At 34.3% G+C, this 19911-nt stretch overlaps 1 protein-coding gene across 1 annotated transcript in view; it reads right to left on the reverse strand.

Moving 5' to 3' along the window:
- HELZ (helicase with zinc finger) overlaps positions 1-19911 on the reverse strand; it is a 284703-nt gene that overhangs the window by 218238 nt on the left and 46554 nt on the right. The window contains exons 5-6 of the mRNA XM_051995260.1: positions 7484-7711; positions 6918-6954 (exon numbers count right to left, since the gene is read on the reverse strand). Coding sequence (XP_051851220.1) covers positions 6918-6954; positions 7484-7693 — 247 coding nt within the window. The 5' untranslated portion in view covers positions 7694-7711. The remainder of the gene's footprint in view (positions 1-6917; positions 6955-7483; positions 7712-19911) is intronic.

Below are 19911 nucleotides of genomic sequence, written 5' to 3' on the forward strand. Positions count from 1 at the left end.
CAATTAGTAAATGATTAAAAGATATGATCTAAGCCCCAAAGCTTATAAAATCATGCAAATCCTTTGATCTAATATCACTATGAAGAATGAATTCTAAATGAAAGATTGTTTAAAAAAAGAATTTAAAAATATGCGTAAAAATCTTTTCTTAGGGAAAAAAATTGGAAATTGAGGGGATGCCCCTCAGAGAATGGCTGACTAAATTATGGCATGAGATTATGAAAGAGCATTATTTTCTATAAGAAATGATAAGCAGGATGCTATCAGAAAAACCTGAAAAGTCCTCCATTAGCTCAAGCAAAGGGAAATGTGTTGGGTACATAGTAATAGCAAAGTTGTAGGATGATCAGCTGTGAATGACTTTGCTATTGGATAGTAATACAACTATCCAAGACTACTCCGAAGGACTTATAATGAAAAATGCTATCATATTGAGAGAAAATATTATGTCTGAATATAGACTGAAAATAACTTTTTTTTACTTTATTATTTTCTTGAGCATTTTGGAGGGATTTCTTATAACCTGCCAACAAATAATGACTTTTACGAAACTGTTTTACAAAACTGCACACAAAGGCCTTCTCAATGACAGGATGTGGAGAAGAAAGAAGAGAATTTGGAACTCAAAATTTTAAAAACAAATGTAAAAAATGGTTTTACATGTAAATGGAAGAAATTAAAATATTTTAAATATTCATCATATTTAAGAAGGCCAGTCAACAAATAGTTTCCTTAAAATCTCACTCTTGATCACTTTTACCTCCTGGATATTCTCTTCTGTCTAGATTTACAAGATATCACTTTGTCAACTGGCAATCATAATATCATGAGGTTTATGTGAAAAACAAGATTTATAAGAGAAATGAATATGCATGTGAAATCCAGAGTTCATAGGCCTTAAAGAAGTTTGCATATTTGTGACAGTGCAATAAAAGGAGGAGAAAACAGGAAAGGACGAATATGAGAGGTGAAAGGTGCATCAACCCCTTCTGAAGGAAAGGAACAAAGTGATGGCAAAAGCCACATTCTTTTCCTTGGGAACCACTAAACTATGAAGATAAGAGAGTCTGTTTATCTACAAAGGACCCTGGCTGCACAAGCATTTTTCCCAGCCTGGCACAGACTGACTGGCACCTGTCTTGCCTCCTGGGGACATACAAAATTCACCCAGCTGGGGGTATAAATAACAAATTATGCCAGTTGGGGGAGTGTCATCTTTGACACATTCTGGGCCTCCTCATATCCTGAGTCCAATGTTTCTGGAAAATGTGGCAACTAAAAAAGACAAGTTCAGAGGACCCCTTAACAACTCTCTCCTGGTTCTCCTATTACCTACTGACCACTTGTTCTCATTCTGCTTTGCTAGATTCTCCTCCAGATCATGCCTTTTAACCTTCAGGATTCTATGCTGGGGCTTCCTCTTTTCTCCCTCTATAGTGTTTCATATGATGACCTCATCATCTTCCATGGATTTAAGTACTATGCTAATGAATTTCAAATGTACCTTTCTTGCCCCAACTCTCTGTGGACTTCAAATCTTGCATCTCCTATTGTCTTTCAGACATTTCTGTAATATCCGTTAGACATCATAAAGTCAACCTATCCAAAAAACAGAACTTATTATCTTTCCCCTTAAAAATTCCCCATCTCCCATCTTCCCTATTACTACAGAAGGCAATACCATCTTCCATATTACTTAAGCTCATAGCCTAGGAATCATTCCTCATTCTCTCACTCCACTATATTGTCAAGGCCTGTAGATTTCACTTTTGTAACATCTCTCAAATACAACTTCTTCACTCTTTCACGACTGTCCCTTTGTATATTATAGTGTAGGCCTTCATCACCACATATCTTGATTACTGCAAGAGCCTCCTGTGGGACTTCCTACCTCAAGTCTCTTCTCACTTTTATCCTTCCTTGAGGCAATAAAGTAATTTTTCTAAAGCACAAGTCTAACCATACTCCCCTATCCAATAAACTCCAGTGGTTTCCTATTGTTTCCAGGAGCAAATACAAAATGTCATTTGGCATCCAAAGCCCTTCATGACCTAGCTTCCTCCTACTTTTTTAATTCTTACATTTTACTCCCCAATGTATACTTTTTGATCCAGTAACATTGGACTCCTCGCTGTTCTACCAACAAGAGACTTCATTTCTCCACTTCAGGCATTTTCTCTGATTATACCCCATGCCTGGAACACTACCTCTCCCTAACTCTAATGACTTCAAGTCCCAATTAAAATCTCACCTATTCCAGGAAGCTTCTGCTAACCCCTCTTAATCCTAGTGCTTTCCTTCTTTTAATTATTTCCTCTTTATCCTGATCAAATCTTGTTTTATATATACTTATTTGTAGATTACCTAGATTGCCTCCCTGCCTTTAAATTGCACCAAGGTCAACAATTACTTTTGCCTCTTTTGAGGAGCTTAATTATGTTTATTGAATAACTAATTGATTGGGAAGACAACACCACACTGCTCAAATATTCTCCTCGGATAAGGCCAAGATGTCAGCACAAAAGGAGTTATCCCCAATCTACTCTCAACTTCATTTCTAATAGTTTTCATTGCACAGAGCAAAAAAAAAAAAAAATTGGACCCAGAGAGAACACTTTTTTTTTTCTTTTTGACCTGATTTTTCTTGTGCAGCACGATAATTGTGGAAATGCATATAAAAGAATTATACATGTTTAACATTTGTTGGCTTACTTGTCATCTAGGGGAAGAGGTGAGAGAAAGGAAGAGGAAAAAAAAATTTTTGGAACACAAGTTTTGCAAGAATGAATTTTGGAAACTGTGCATATTTTGCTTTTTTTTTATTTCATAGCTTTTTATTTATAAAACATATGCATGGGTAATTTTTCATCATTGACCCTTGCGAAACCTTCTGTTCCAACTTTTCCCCTCCTTCCCCCACCCTTCCCTAGATGGCAGGCAGTCCAATACATGTTAAATACATTAAAGTATATGTTAAATACAATATAAGTATACATATTTATACAATTATCTTGCTGCACAAGAAAAATCGGATTTATAAAAAATGTAAAAATAACCTGAGAAGGAAAATAAAAGTGCAAGCAACAAAATGGGAAAACATCTTCCCAGTTAAAGGTTCTGATAAAGGCCTCATTTCCAAAATATATAGAGAACTGACTCAAATTTATAAGAAATCAAGCCATTCTCCAATTGATAAATGGTCAAAGAATATGAACAGACAATTTTCAGATGATGAAATTGAAACTATTATCACTCATATGAAAGAGTGTTCCAAATCATTATTGATCAGAGAAATGCAAATTAAGACAACTCTGAGATACCACTACACACCTGTCAGATTGGCTAAGATGACAGGAAAAAATAATGATGAATGTTGGAGGGGATGCGGGAAAACTGGGACACTGATGCATTGTTGGTGGAGTTGTGAATGAATCCAACCATTCTGGAGTGCAATCTGGAATTATGCCCAAAAAGTTATCAAACTGTGAATATCCTTTGATCCAGCAGTATTTCTATTAGGCTTATATCCCAAAGAAATACTAAAGAAGGGAAAGGGACCTGTCTGTGCCAAAATGTTTGTGGCAGCCCTGTTTGTGGTGGCTAGAAACTGGAAATTGAATGGATGCCCAGCAATTGGAGAATGGCTGGGTAAATTGTGGTATATGAATGTTATGGAATATTATTGTTCTGTAAGAAATGACCAGCAGGATGAATACAGAGAGGCTTGGAGAGACCTACATGGACTGATGCTAAGTGAGATGAGTGGAACCAGGAGATCATTATACACTTCGACAATGATACTGTATGAGGATGAATTCTGATGGAAGTGGATTTCTTTGGCAAAGAGACCTAACTCAGTTTCAACTGATAAATGATAGACAGAAGCAGCTACACCCAAAGAAAGAACACTGGGAAATGAATGTGAACTATTTGCATTTTTGTTTTTCTTCCCGGGTTATTTATACCTTCTGAATCCAATTCTCCCTGTGCAACAAGAGAACTGTTCAGTTCTGCACACATATATTGTATCTAGGATATACTGCAACATATCTAACATATATAGGACTGCTTGCCATCTAGGGGAGGGGGTGGAGAGAGGGAGGGGAAAAATCGGAACAGAAGCGAGTGCAAGGGATAATGTTATTAAAAAAAAAATTACCCTGGCATGGATTCTGTCAATATAAAGTTATTATAAAATAAAATAAAATATTTTAAAAAAATAAAAAGTGCAAGCAGACAATAGAGTGGAAATGCTATGTTGTGGTTCACACTCAATTCTCATAGTTCTTTCACTGGGTGTAACTGGAATTGATTTGGATCATCTCATTGTTGAAGAGAGCCACTTCCATCAGATTTGATCATCATATAGTATTGTTGATAAAGTGTATAATGATCTCCTATTTCATTTCACTTAGCATCAGTTCATGTAAGTCTCTCCAGACCTCTCTAAAAAATCATCCTGCTGGTCATTTTTATGGAACAATAATAGTCCATAACATTCATATACCACAATTTATTCAGCCATTTTCCAAATGATGGGCTTCTATTCAATTTCCAGTTTCTAGCCACTACAAAAAGGGCTGCCACAAACACTACTTCTGTGCAAATGTTTTGAAAATAAAAAGCTTTATATAAAAAAAAAAAAAATTAGGCTAGGATCAGAAACCAATACCAATGTCATGACCCTTCCCATCTTCCACAAAAAGTCCATCAATTATCCCCACACTTATAGATACATACTAGTCCCTTGGTATTCAAAAAAAAAAAATGTTCTGTTCCATTTTAAAAAGCAGAGAATAATAAAATACATTTTAGAAAAGACTTTTTTAAAAACTGGTTAAATATGCTCTTATGTAAAATTCCTTGATGATTCTAGATAAATGAGGCATTACTACAATATCCAAGTCCCGAATGTGAACAAAAATCCTAGAATAGATGTGTGTTAATTAGCCACTTTGAAGATTGAATTCATTTTGAGTTAGTAATGAAAGAAAAGGAAAAGCATTCCCATTCTTTCAGTATTCTAAGAGAAAGAATTTTGTTAATTTTCTGAGATGCTGATGTATTGTTGGTGGAGTTGTAAACTGATTTAGCCATTCTGGAAAGCAATTTGGACCTATGCCCAAAAGGCTATCTAACTGTGCATACTCTTTGATCCAGCAGTGTCTCTATTGGGTATGCATCCCAAAGAGATCATAAAAGAAAGAAAAGGATCCACATCTGCAAAAATGCTTGTATTAGCTCTTTTTGCTAATGCCCATCAACTGGGGAATGGCTGAATAAGTTACAGTATATGAATGTAATTTAAGAAATGATGAGCAGGCTGATTTCAGAAAAACCTGGCAAGGCTTACACGAACTGCTGCTGGGTAAAGTGAACAGAATCAAGAGAAATTGTTTAGAGTAACAAAAACACTATGTCATGATTAACTATTATAGACTTAGCTCTTAGCAATAGTGATCCATGACAATTCCAATAATCTTAGGATGGAAAATGCCATTCACATCCAGAAAGAGAACTATGGAAATTAATTGTGGAAAGCTTGTTTTTCTCTTTTGTTCTGTTTTTGTTTTCTTTCCCAACATGACTAATATGGAAATATGTTAAAAATGCTTCTACATATATAACTTATATCAGTTTGCTTTCTGTCTTTGGGAAGGGGAGAAGGTAAGAAAGAGAGAGAGAGGAAAAAAATCTAGAACTCAAAATTCTTACAAAAATGAATGCTGAAAACTATATTCATATGTAATTAGAAAAAGAAAAAACTATTTAAAAATAGAATTTTGTTCATTTCAAATTCCTATCAGCATAAAAGAACAAAGAATGGAGTTAAACTTTAATCCCATCTCTCTGCCATGAACATTTTAAAATATGAAAATGGCATTTTAGGTATAGTTGTTTAATTACAATTTAAAATACTGACTTAGATAAAAATATGGCTCTGATCAAAATCCCCCATTCAATAAGAACAACAATTGGGTATATACATCTCTAGTAAAACATAAAAGTGCTAATAAAGTTACCAACCACCAAAGAAAGAAGTTTTGTTTTGTTGTTTCTATTTCAATTTGAACTCTAACATAAGAGTTCTGAGGATGAATTGATTAATTTCTCTACTGACTGGGGCATTGGGTTTAGAAAGACGTGAGTATGGAAATATAGATCTCAAATTTAAGTGTGAAGGATGTTGGTCTAGGTGGGGCAAAGCAGGTCACTAATGTCAGGCAAATCATGAGACAGCTTGATTGGCTTGTTTCATGGGTGTGAATTGATTAGTTTTAGCAAAGTCTTTTTCTTTTTTCTTTTACAAATTTCAAATGCAATTGAAACTGCATAGAAACTAGCTCACTTACCCCACTACTGATACCAGACCATCCCTCAACTTGACAGCCTACTCAGGCTTCCTCACTACTTTCTTCTCTATCCACAGTGTGCTCCCATCTACCTGCCTTTTCCACCTCCCAGAATGAAATAGTTTTCTGGTCATCTTTCCCTTTTATGTATTGTCTTCCATTAAGAAAGTCTTCAGGGCAGAAACTATATATATTTTTTTATGACTATTAAAGCTTTTTATTTTCAAAACATATGCATGGAAAATTTTTCAACACTGACCCTTGCAAAATTTTGTGTTCTAAATTTTCCTTCTCTTCCTTCTACTCCCTCCCCTAGATGGCATTAATCCAATATATGTTAAATATGTTAATATATATTAAATCCAATATACGTATACATATTTATACAATTATCTTGCTACAAATAAATATCTTTTTTTGAAGATCTTGGGCGCAGGAACCATCTATTTGTATCTCCAGCATTTAGCAAAAGATTTGGACATGATAAATACTTAATAATTGCTTCTTTTCAGTCATTTCATTCATGCAATCACAAATTCCAGAAAGGTTTTATTTCAAACATACCATGCCTACAGTCCTCATCAGCTTGTCCATAGTTCTTCTGTAAAGCAAAAAATATTAAGTGTGTTATTTTAAATTTCTTAAGAATAATACTTTGTTTCATACATTTCAGCAAAGGAAGTAAAATTCTATTCTTTAATGTTTAATATTGCAAATAATCTTCACGGACAAATGTTAAATGGTATAGAGGCTGCTAGATAGTAAAGTGAACAGAGTACTGCTTGTAGAGTCAGCAAATCTGAGTTCAAATCTGACTTCAGACATTTATTAGCATTATTTAGACAAAGTCACTTAAGTTCTTTGTTTCTTCCTCTGTAAAATGGGGATAATAATAGCACATATCTCCCAAGCCTGTTGTAAGGACAAAAGTAGATCATATTTTGTAAGTTGGTTTGCCAATTTTGAAACATTATATAAATGCTAGCTATTATACTCTCAATAATGAATATTACAAAGTTATATCAATATTCTAAAAGATTCTATAGAAATAGTCAAGGTTCAAAACAGTTACTCGAGGAAAAAATGGTCCATTACATAAATAACACTGCAATTATTTAACATTTACTCACAAGTTGTAAGAATGAGGCAATTCTATATAGAAGACTCTCGATTTTTATGCGTTCTATTTCTGATGGGCATGTCTCTGTGAAGTTTGCCAAGGAATACTGGCCAAGGGAAAGAAGGGCCTCTGTGCAATGTCTCACTGCCACTTCATAGTCCTGTCTTTTAAGAGATTCACATGCTTGTTCACATGACTTTTCAGGTCTTCTGTCTGCCATGACTCAGGGACAAAAATCCTAAAAATAAAAAAAGATTGAGAAAAATTAGTAAGAAGAAATAAAATATATACTATTAATTATAACTAGTTGCTTATAAAATGGAATTTCATCATCACCACCATCAAAATTTATGTAACACTTACTATGTACCAGGAACTATATTAATACTTAACAAATATTATAGGAATTCATAACTTTTTAATTATTATTATACAATTCTGACTTCAGAAAAGCAGGAAGCCTAGCATAGGCAGCACTAAAAGAAGAGATAAGAACAGAAAAGAAGCAAAGACAATAACAACAACAAAGAAAAGATAACAAGATATATAATCATTCCCTAAAGAAATATAGTACACAGTTGACCAAAATTTGTTTTGCTTGACTATGCTTATGCTACAAGGATTTTGTTTTTCTTCTTTTTTTCCAATGGGATAAGGAAAAAAAAAAATGCTTGATAACTGAAAAAAATAAAATTTAATTTAAAAAAGTAATAACTTATCTTCCATATATTTACCAACAACCACCTCCTTTTCTAGGTCATCAAGAGTTGGGCATATGACCTCCAATCCCAATCTCACTCCTATCCCCTACAGTTCTACAGTTACAATAGCCTTATGTCCAGAAAATCTGCAGGGACTCATATTAGATATGTATAAGGTCTTGGGTCGTTCAAGACTATAAAATGGGGTGAGAATTTTAGAAGAGGCTTTAGGCATGAGTAGGGCGGAAACTCTTGACCCTACACTTGGCTGTTTTGCCCTAACCAGATTTCTTAATATAAAGTTACACAGACACACACACACACACACACACACACAAACACCCTTTATAAAAAGGTCACCTATCCTCTTATCAACACATTTTTCAAGAACTACATTCATAGATTCTTATGGGGAAAAGTGTCACCACTCTCTACCATTTATCATACCATTCCCAAAATGCCCTGAGTTCCTATTTGAGCTCTGATGCCACAAGATATGCCAACCTCCTGCTCAAGTATCACCAGATAGTCTGGGATGCCACTATAATTGGTCTAGGGGAAAACTTGACACCACTAAAGTGGATTCTGCAAAGTGAACCCAGATCAAATGAAATAACATATGTAAAATGTTTTTCAAACCCTAAAAAAACCTGCACAAATGCTAGTTATTATCATTGTTGTTGTTATCATCTAATTGTTCTTCACATAAGCATGGAATGTAGGGCAACTGTGGTAGCATAACATCGAACCAATTTACCAAAATAATCTATTTATTTTTATTTAAGAACTTTATCCCTTCCCTTGACAACCTTGATCAAAGAAACAACTGAAAACAGAACTCAATAAACATTTAGTAAATAACTTCTATGTGCCAGGCACTGCAAGTACTGGGGATACAAATACAAATCAGAGCAAAGCTACTTCTTATCCTCAAAGAGCTTACAATTTAATGAGGAACACAACACACCTGCTTTTTTAAAAGCAGGTAGGAAATGGTGTACAACTCAGGTTCAATTAGTGGATCAGTGCAATTCTCCATCTTAAAAAACATAAAAATTCTCCACATAAAAAAAGAACAGGATGTAATTTCCTTCTGGGATTTCATCCTAATTTTACTGACTTGGTATTCTCTGGAAGATCACCAAGCCAAGAAAATTCAATAGCCAAAAAACATTATACATTGGTCTCACAGAATGATACTTTTCATGGATATGCTTAAAGCTCCCTAGCTACATCCCTCAAACCTTCCTTCTCCTCACTTCCTTAGTTGAGAGTATCTTGCTAGAAAAAATTGAGGTCTTTTGCCATGATCTCTCTTCTCTTTTTTTTTCATCTCCTCTATTTCTTTGGATAAAGGGGCTCTACTCTTACCACTGTCTACAAACATGCCCATGTCTCCCCCATTCTGAAAAAGGCTTTACTTGACTCTTCTATGCTGTATTTCTTTAGCCCTTAGTAGCTAAATACCTTCACATACTAAATACTGTCACATGGACTTTTACTTCTCTCATACTCTTCTTAACCTCCTTACAATCCAACTTCCAACATTATTATCTCCTGAAATTGCTCAACAAAGTTACAAATATTTTATTTCCCAAATCTAATGGCCTTTTCTCAATTCTAGTTCTCTTTGAGTATTTTGTAATCCTTGATATTATTGATCATGCACTCTTCCTTGATACTTCCTTCTCTCGGGACACCATTCTCTTCTGGTTCTCCTTCAATCTCTCTGACTGCTCTACTATATCATGCCCACTAGGAGCCCCATAGGACTCTATCATCAGACCCTCTCTTTCAACTTCCTTCAAATTACTTCATTTGGTGATCTGATCAGCTCCCATGAATTTAATTATTACCTTTATGAAGCTAATCAAATCTACTTACCTTAAAATCTGTCTTCTCTCTGCTGATTTTCAATGCTGTATTTCCAAATGCCTTTCAAACATTTAGAACTAAGTGTCCAGTAAACATCTTAAATATCCAAAATTTGAACTCAAATATCTTTCCCCAAAAACACTTCCCACCTCCTTCCCTATTACTGTAGAGAGCAAGACTACCCTCCAATCTCTCAAGTTTACAACTTACAAGTCACCAGGAATTTATTACTCTTCCACTTTCCATATCCAAGCTCTTTCCAAATCCTGTGGATTTTACCTTCACAGTATCTCTCAAATACAGCTTCTTCTCTTCTCTGATATTGCAATTACTGTGATACCAGAATTTATTTATTCCTTCTTGGACTATCTCAACAGCCTACATCTAGTTTTCCCATCCCTCCAATCTGTCTTCCATTTGGTCACTAAAGTGAGTTTCTAAAGTGCAAGTCTGATCATGTCACTCGCCTACTCAGTAAACTCTAAAGGTTTTCCATTGCTTCCTGAAACAAATACAAAATGTTTGACATTCAAAGTCCTTCATAACCTAGTCTTTTTACACCTTTACTCTTTGACACATACTCCTCAATCCAGTGACACTGGCCTCCTAGTTGTTCCAATAAGAAAACACTACTGCTTGGTTCTAGACATTTTCTCTGGATGTACCTCACGCCTATAACACTCCCATTCCTCAATTCCACCTACTAACTTTTCTGACTCCTAATAAGTCCCAACTAAAATTCCATCTTTTATTACAAACTCCTTATAATTACTCCAAACTCCTTATAATTATAGTGCTTTCCCTCTGCTAATTATTTTCTATTTATGCTGTATATATCTTCTTGTATATATTTGTATATATCTCTACCATTAAATTATCAGCTTTCAAGCACAGGGACTCTGTTTGCTTCTTTTTATATCTTCAGTATTTAACACAGTATCTAGCAGACAGTATTAAGCAGCACTTAATAAATATGTATTGATGGATTGTCACTGGATCCAGAATATACTGGAAGGCTAGAGGAAGAAACAGTATAAGGTATAAGAAGACAGAGGGGGACAGGGTACAAAGGGCTTTGAATTATACAGAATGTTTTATATTAAATCTTGGAGGTAATAGAAAGCTACTAGCATTTATTGCACAGAGAAGCTTTCAGCTACTTGTCTTATACTGTCAAATGTTCCAGTCTTACTCCCATGGACCAATCTCAAATATTATTTCATTTCCTTTTGAAAGGAAAAAAGAATAGAACCAGGAAACAGATACAGATACAAATACATGAAAACACTGTACATGGTAAGAGCAATATTGTAAGAATGATTCATAGTCAGATATATGTATTTTGGACTGGTACTGCGCATGGACAATAAGATAGATTGGTTAAATTACATTTGGGTACAAAATTACATTTTGGAGGACTTTTGAAGAACCCAAGTTGCTCCCTTGAGCAAAAGTTCATTTTTTAATATTAACGTTCTCCCTGTGATTCTATATGGCTGAAAATCAAGTCACAACATGCAGAGGAATGATGAATTACATATGGCATATAGGTATGAGTAGACTACCGCATATCATCAACAATGATTCAAGCTCACAGTCAGAAGAAAACTAGGTGAAAGACTTTGCTAATGTGATTAAAGACAATGATCCAAGACAATAACAAAGATCCCATGATAAAAGATTCTATCCACCTCTAGAGAAAGAAATGATTAACTCTAGATGCAAAGTATATCATACTTTTAAAAATGTTCATTATTTTTATTGATTTTGTGTTTTCTTCCACACATGTCTAATATGGAATGTTTCACATGACTTCACATGTATAATTAATATCAAATTGCTTGTCTTCTTAAAGAGGGGGCGGGGCTGTAAGGCAAGAAGAGAATTTGGAACTCAAAATTTTTTTTTTAATTTTTAAAAATTAAAGAGTTTTAAAATTGTATCTGTAATTGGACAATATTTTTTGAAATGAAGAAAAATGTGCAAATTTTTTAAAGTATTATTCGAGTATGTGTAGTAAATTTAAAGCTGTACAACAAAATCTGTGAGAGTTTCTAACCAGATTAATGTTACGGACCAGATGTTACTCCAATCATAATTTTCTTCCAAGTTCTCCCACAAATATTCTATCATACAGAATTCCTTGATATACATAACCACAAAGATAACTCTATTCTGCAGATTACCAAAATCAAGCAAGGCATAAAACAATGAGCCAAATTACTAAATGTTTGTCAATGTCATGATGTGCCATGTAAGTTCAAATAGAAAAGAAATTCCCTATACTACAGTTTTCTAGAGCCTTGCAGATGACATGGTACTGAATGAATCAAGACTCAGAAAAGATTTTCCCAATAAGGTATCTAAAAGGTCTAAGAATTCAAAAAGAAAAAAAAAAAATCAAGTGAATAAAAAATGCATAATCACCAAATTATACTATGTAACTGGAAAAGAAATTAGTCTTATCAAAATACAGAGATACAAAATTACATAGATTCATACATATTTTAGACTGGTATTATATATGAACAATGAGATAGATTGGTTAAATTACATTTGGGAAACTGTGGGGAACTTTTGAAGACCCCAAGCTGCAGCCTTGAGCAAAAGCTCATTTTTGTAATTATTTTGGATCTTTTTAAAACAATTTTTATTGAAGCTTTTTATTTTCAAAACATATGCAAGGATAATTTTTCAACTCTCATCTTTGCAAAAACTTGTGTTCTAATTTTCCTTCCCTTCTCCCACTCCCTCCCTAAGATTAATCCAATATTTGTTAAACGTGGTAAAAAAAAATTTCAATCCAATATATGCATACATATTTATATAATTATCTTGCTGCACAAGAAAAATCAGATCAAAAAGGAAAAAAATGAGAAAGAAAATAAAATGCAAGCAAATAACAATAAAGAATGAAAATGTCATGTTGTGAACCATACTCAATTTCCATGGTCCTATCTCTAAATGTAGATGGATGTCTTCATCACAAGCTCATTGCAACTGGTCTGAATCATCTCATTGTTGAAGAGAGCCACGTCCATCATTACTGATCATTATACAATCTTGTTGCTGTGTACAACAATCTCCTGGTTCTGCTCATTTCACTTAGCATCAGTTCATGTAAGTCTCGCCAGTCCTCTCTGTATTCATCCTGCTGGTCATTCCTTACAGAGCAATAATATTCCATAACATTCATATACCACAATTTACTCAACCATTCTCCAATTGATGGGCATCCTTTCATTTTCTAGCTTCTAGCCACTACAAACAGGGCTGCCACAAATATTTTTAGCACATACAGGTCCCTTTCCTTTCTTTAGTATCTCTTTGGGGTATAAGCCCAGTAGAAACACTGCTGGATCAAAGGGTATGCACAGTTTGATAACTTTTTGAGCATAGTTCCAAACTGCTCTCCAGAATGGCTGGATGTGTTCACAATTCCACCAACAATCTATCAGTGTCCCTGTTTTCCCACATCCCCTCCAACATTCCACGTTATCTTTCCCTGTCATTCTAGCCAATCTGACAGTGTGTAGTGGTATCTCAGAGTTGTCTTAATTTGCATTTCTCTGCTTAATAATGATTTGGAGCATATTTTCATATGTCTATAAATAGTTTCAATTTCTTCATCTGAGAATTGTCTGTTCATATCCTTTGACCATTTATCAATTGGAGAATGGCTTGATTTCTTATATATTAAGAGTCAATTCTCTATATATTTTGGAAATGAGGCCTTTATCAGAACCTTTGATTGTAAAAATGTTTTCCCAGTTTATTGTTTCCCTTCTAATCTTGTCTGCATTTGTTTTGTTTGTACAAAAACTTTTCAATTGATATAATCAAAATTTTCTATTTTGTGGTCAATAGTGATTTCTAGTTCTTCTTTGGTCATAAATTCCTCCCTCTTCCCCAGGTCTGCAAGGTAAACTATCCTATGCTCTTCCAATTTATTTATAATCTCATTCTTTATGCCTAGGTCATGAACCCATTTTGACCTTATCTTGGTGTAGGAACACAAGGTTTTGCGAGGGTTAATATTAAAGAATTATCCATTTATTTGAAAATAATAAGCTTTAATTAAAAAAAAAAAAACTTCAAGTTCCAAACTCTCCCCTTCCTATCTCATTACAACCCCACCCATTGAGAAAGCAAGCACTTCTATATGGGCTATAATTGTGTAGTAATCTAGAACAATTCTACATTAGTCATATTGTGAAAATAAACAAAAACCATAAACCAAAAGAAAAAAAAAGCACGACTCAAGAAAAGTAAAAAAGTAAAAAAAAAAAAGGTTGCTATTTGTATTCAGACACCATCAGTTCTTTCTCTAGGGATGGATGGCATTTTTCATCAACTCTGGAGGAGTTATCTATATCAATAGTTAACTATTGCTAAGAATAGTTAAGTCATTCACAGTTGATCATCTTACAATATTGGTGCTATTTTGTACACAGTACATTTTGTTTTGCAACAACTCATATAAGTCTTTCCAGGTATTTTCTGAGAACATCTTGCTCATTATTTCTTATAATATAATAGTATTCCATCACTATTACATAGCACAATTTGTTCAGACATTTCCCAAATACTCACAATTTCCAAATACCTAAAAGAAAAGAGCTGCTATAAATATTTTTATCCATATAGGTCCCTCTCCTTGGCACTATTAGGTCAAAGGATACACATGGTTTTATAGCCCTTTAGTCATAGTTCCAAATTGCTCTACAGAATGATTGAATCAGTTTACAAATACACCAACGGTGTGTTAATGTCTCATTTTTCCAAATCCCCTACACATTTGTTCATCTTCTTTTCTATTCTGTCAGCCAATCTAATAGGTATGAGGTAGTATGTCAGAAGGGTTTCAATTTGCATTTCTCCAATCAATAGTGACTTAAAGGTTTTTTCCAGATGGCTATTCATAGCTTTGATTATTTCTTCTGAAAACTATTTATATCTCTTGACCATTTATCAATTGGGAACAACTCCTTTATTTTTATAAATTTGACTCAGTTCTTCACATATTTGAGAAATGAAGTCTTTATCAGAGAAACTTGTTTCAAAATTTTTTTTCAGTTATGATTGCTAAATTTATTTCCCTCCATCCTATTCCCACCAATTATTCTACTCTCTTTTTTTTCAATTTGTTCCTCCTCAAAAATATTTTGCTTCTAATTACCACCTCCACTAATTTTCCCTCCTTTTTATCACTCCTTCCTTTTCTCTTATCCCTCTCCCCCTCCTACTTTAATATAGAATAAGATACATTTCTATACCCAGTTAAATGTGTTATTCCCTCTTTAAGCCTATTCTGATGAGAATAAGGTTTACTTACTCCTTTCCTCCCCTATCTTTCCCTTTCTTCCAATATCATCCTCTTTTCTCACTCCTTAATTTTATTTATTTTTAGATATCATCGCTTCAAATTCAACTCTCAATTGTGCCATATATGTGTGTGTGTACATATATGTATATATGTATATACACAGACACACACTCCTCCTAACTCTGTGCTAATAATGAGAAAGTTCTTGTGAATTACAAGTATCTTCCCATGTAGGAATGCAGTTTAAACTTATTTAAATCTTTTATGATCTCTCCCTTTCCTGTTTACCTTTTTATGCTTCTCTTGAATCTTGTATTTAGCTCCTGTCCTTTCTTAAGGAAAGCTTGAAAGTCCTCTATTTCACTGAAAATCCATTTATTCCCCTGATGAACATGACTCAGTTTTGCTGGATGGGTGATTTGTGGCTGTAATCCTAACTCCATTTGCTCAGTTCTAATTTTTAAGGAATTATTTTCTTCAGTGAGCTTTTGTACTTAACTTTCCATTTGTCCAATTCTACTTTTTAAAGTTTTTTTCTTCAGCAAATTTTTGTGCTTCTTTTTTCTACTTATCCAATTCTGTTTTGCAAGACATTCTCCTTATTGGCTTCTTGTACCTCTTAGTATTTGACCTAGTCTGTTCATTTTCTACAATATTTTTTGTTCTTCCATTACAGAGCTGTTGACACTTTTTTCATAATTTTCTTACATCACTCATTTCTCTTTCCAATTTTTCTTCTACATCTTACTTGGTTTTCAAAATCATTTTTAAGCTTTTCCATAGCCTGAGATCAAGTCATATTTTTCTTAAATAGCCAATGAGGAATTCCAAAAGATGTCATCAAAGAACTGTATAATAGCAAGAGGCTGGTCATATGGCAAAAACAAAAAATGGTGGTTAAATAGCTAAAAAGTTCTTTGATACTCCTGAAAAATCAGTTGAAAACCCAAAAAGCATGCACTTTATCTAGACCCCTGGCAGCCAACTTATGGGAAGACTTAGCAGTAATACAGAATGAAAAGGCATGAAGAGGTATTTGCATCACTGGAAGTAACTCTTATTAATGATTGAGAATACAGATATACATGCACATATTTCTCCTAAATCAGATAGCTTGCTATCTTGAGGATGGAGGAAGTTGAGAGGAAAGGGAAAAAATTTAGAATACAAAGTCTTACAAAAATAAATAATAAAAATTATCTTAGCTATGTGACCCTGGGCAAATCGCTTAACTCCAACTGTCTGCCTCCCCACCCCACCCCACCCCCCCAAAAAAAGAAAAAGAAAAAGTACATTTTTCATTACTCCACACTGCTACTCTTTAAAGAAGAATACAGAACACTATATTTTTAAAATATAGTGAAACTTCTCAGGAAAGCATCTTTTAATAAGACTACTTTGGAAATGGTACATAGAAAAAGGGGGAGAGATTAGAAGTAAATTACTAAATTAAAAGTAAATTACTAAATGGTTGTCTTTCATTTTCAGAGGACTAAAATGACATTTCTATGTTAGAATCAAGGTTCAGTGTATGTGATTGGCTCACAAGACTAAGAGCTCAGAAGACTCTACCACAAGTCTGTCACATATAGTCCATACAAACATTTAGAGTAAAGATCTTTACTCTAAAGATGTCTCTAAATGTACACATCTCACATTTCTTTCGATCTATTGAAATTCTGCTTCTCTCAGAGCATAGTACTATCTTTGATGTGGTCACGGCATGTTATGTGTTTCTTTAACAGCATCTCCCATCACTCAATTGATTCCAAAGTTTTTCAAAGAGATCTCATGGATATCCTTTATGACAGAAAAAGCAAATGAGCCAGAAACATGGTAAAAAAGAGACAGTCACTATAGTAATTAGGATGAGGTCTCTTTATTCTATGAATACAAGTAATTTTAAAGAAAGGAGACTTGACCTGTTTCTCCTAATCTTTCAATTCTTTACATAAGTGACAAATGCCTCTCCAAATGTTATGAAGTGTATATATAATCTAGTATCCACAATAGACAAAGTAAAAGAAGAACCATGCAAGTCTCATATAAAGCATCTCTTGGCACAAAGGAAAAAGCACTGGGCCTGGAATTAGGAAGAACTAAATTCAAATTTGACCTCAGACATTTATTAGCTGTGCAAATGTGGGCAAGTTACATAACCTCATATGAATGTTATGGAATATTATTGTTCTGTAAGGAATGACCAGCAGGATGAATACAGAGAGGATTGGCAAGATTTACATGAACTGATGCTAAGTGAAATGAGCAAAATCAGGAGATCATTATACAATTCAACAACGACACTGTTTGAGGATGTATTCTGATGGAAGTGGATTTCTTTGACAAAGAGACCTAACTCAGTTTCAATTGATCAATGATGGACAGAAGCAGCTACGCCCAAAGAAAGAACACTGGGAAATGAATATAAACTGCTTGCATTTTTGTTTTTCTTCCCAGATTATTTTTACCTTCTGAATCCAATTCTTCCTGTGCAACAAGAGAACTGTTCGGTTCTGCACACATATATTGTATCTAGGATACACTGTGACATATTTAACTTGTATAGGACTGCTTGCCATCTGGGGGAGGGGGTGACAGGAGGGAAGGGAAAAGTCGGAACGGAAGTGAGTGCAAGGGATGATGTAAAAAAATTACCCAGGCATGGGCTCTGTCAATAAAAAGTTATAATAAAAAAAAATTTTTTTTTAAGTTACATAACCTCTTCTTTACTTCAGTTTCTTCACTTTTAAAATGGGGATAATACTAATACCTACCTTTCACAATTATTGTGAAGGTCAAGTGAGATAATATCTGCCAAAAGCATTTAGTGTCAGACACATAGTAGGTACTATAAAAATGCTTATTTCCTTCTCTTCCCTTCCTTTATTTCTCCTATATTTACAAAAACTTATTAGTGATTCTTCTTTATAGCAGGCTTGAGAAAGGAATGATAGTGGAATGTTGTGGTCTTTCAAATCTGTATCCAGATTTATGCTTGGACAGTATGACAGATATTTCACTATCACTCCCAGCTTCTCCTATTGAATAGGCAAAGACCTATCTCTGATATATGTTAAAATAACGAGAGAAACATTCTTACTTAAGATAGCTATGTATAAGTGTGTGTACAAGCATATCTGCATATTTTTTCCTCTCCTCCCTGAACAAAAAATGGAAGCATTTGAAATTAGAAAATTCTAAAAAGCAAAAATCTCATTATCAACCTTTTACTGCACAATTCAGCTTGGATGTCTTCATGAGATCTCAAATTCAACATGTCCAAAACAACTCATTACCTCTCCCCACAAAACTTACTCCTCTCCCAAACTTTCCTATATCTATTAAAGATACTAATCTCTAGTTGCTCCATTTTGCAGCCTTGGCTTCACCTCATATTCAGTTGTTGAATCTAGTCTTTTCTTTTGTTACAGCATCTCATTCTTCCCGTTAATAGCCACCACCTAAATCGGAACCATGTAATCTGTTTTTTGAACTACTGCTGATGCCTTCTAATGGATGCTAGTTTTTCCTCCCAATTCAGTCCATTAGAGTCAAATACTGTTAGAATCCTAGTGTTAACTCAATGGAATTGATACAATGTTTATTGGTTCACACATTAGAGGAAATCCTTACAAGGTGTTAAATCACTAATATTGAAACAATGCTTAAATTAACACCTTTGAGAGTTCACACATTAGCGCATACATTAGTTCACACGTTTGGGAGAGTTCAGGGTTCAGTATGAGATATTCAAATTCACATCTCTCATAATCCCATTCTCAGAGGAGTCAACCTTTGAGTTTACACTTCTAAAAGAGCATAAAAACAGCTGAGCTCAGTCAGGAAAGTTCAGAAAAGATTGAGAGGGGAACGTCAGTTGGAGATTGAGAAGCCACAAGTCGGAGTTTGTTGGAATCTTTACAAACTGCTAACTCATTAGAGTTGATCTAATCTTACAAGAAGATGTTTGGGGCAGAACCTGAAACAAGGTACTAAGTAGAACTAATTAGTACATTGCTTGTGTTTGCACCTTTACTCATTGGAGTTCACAAGTATGCCAGCTTCACAAAGTAAACTTTGTAACTTTGTGAGTTCACACCTCCCTTGAAGCTCTTTGAAGCTAGAGGCAGAAGCTGGAAGAGCTAAAAGACAAGCTACAATAGCTCTTGGAACCAAGCAGAGAGATAGGCCTCTAAGAAAGCTACCCGGGCCCAAGGAAAGAGACAAGACTTGGAAGGAAAAAATAAATGTTTGGATTTTATCAGCTGGCTGCGTTTGAGGTGATTATTACTTTTAACGAAAACTAAGGCTGCCTCCAGAAACCTCCCCAAGAAACCTGCTTACAGAGAACTATTATAAAATAAAAAAGAGAACACCACAAAATACAATCGTGATTTGGGATTCAAAGTTCTTCACCCTTTCTACTTTTACAGTCTTTGTACATGTTACTTTCCATGTACTCTGCAGTCCAGTTTTACTGATCTACTTTTTGTTTTTCACACTCAAGGGATCTTTAATCGCTGAAACTTAGCACTC

Source organism: Antechinus flavipes, chromosome 4 (assembly GCF_016432865.1).
Source record: "Antechinus flavipes isolate AdamAnt ecotype Samford, QLD, Australia chromosome 4, AdamAnt_v2, whole genome shotgun sequence".
Lineage (NCBI taxonomy): Eukaryota > Metazoa > Chordata > Mammalia > Dasyuromorphia > Dasyuridae > Antechinus > Antechinus flavipes.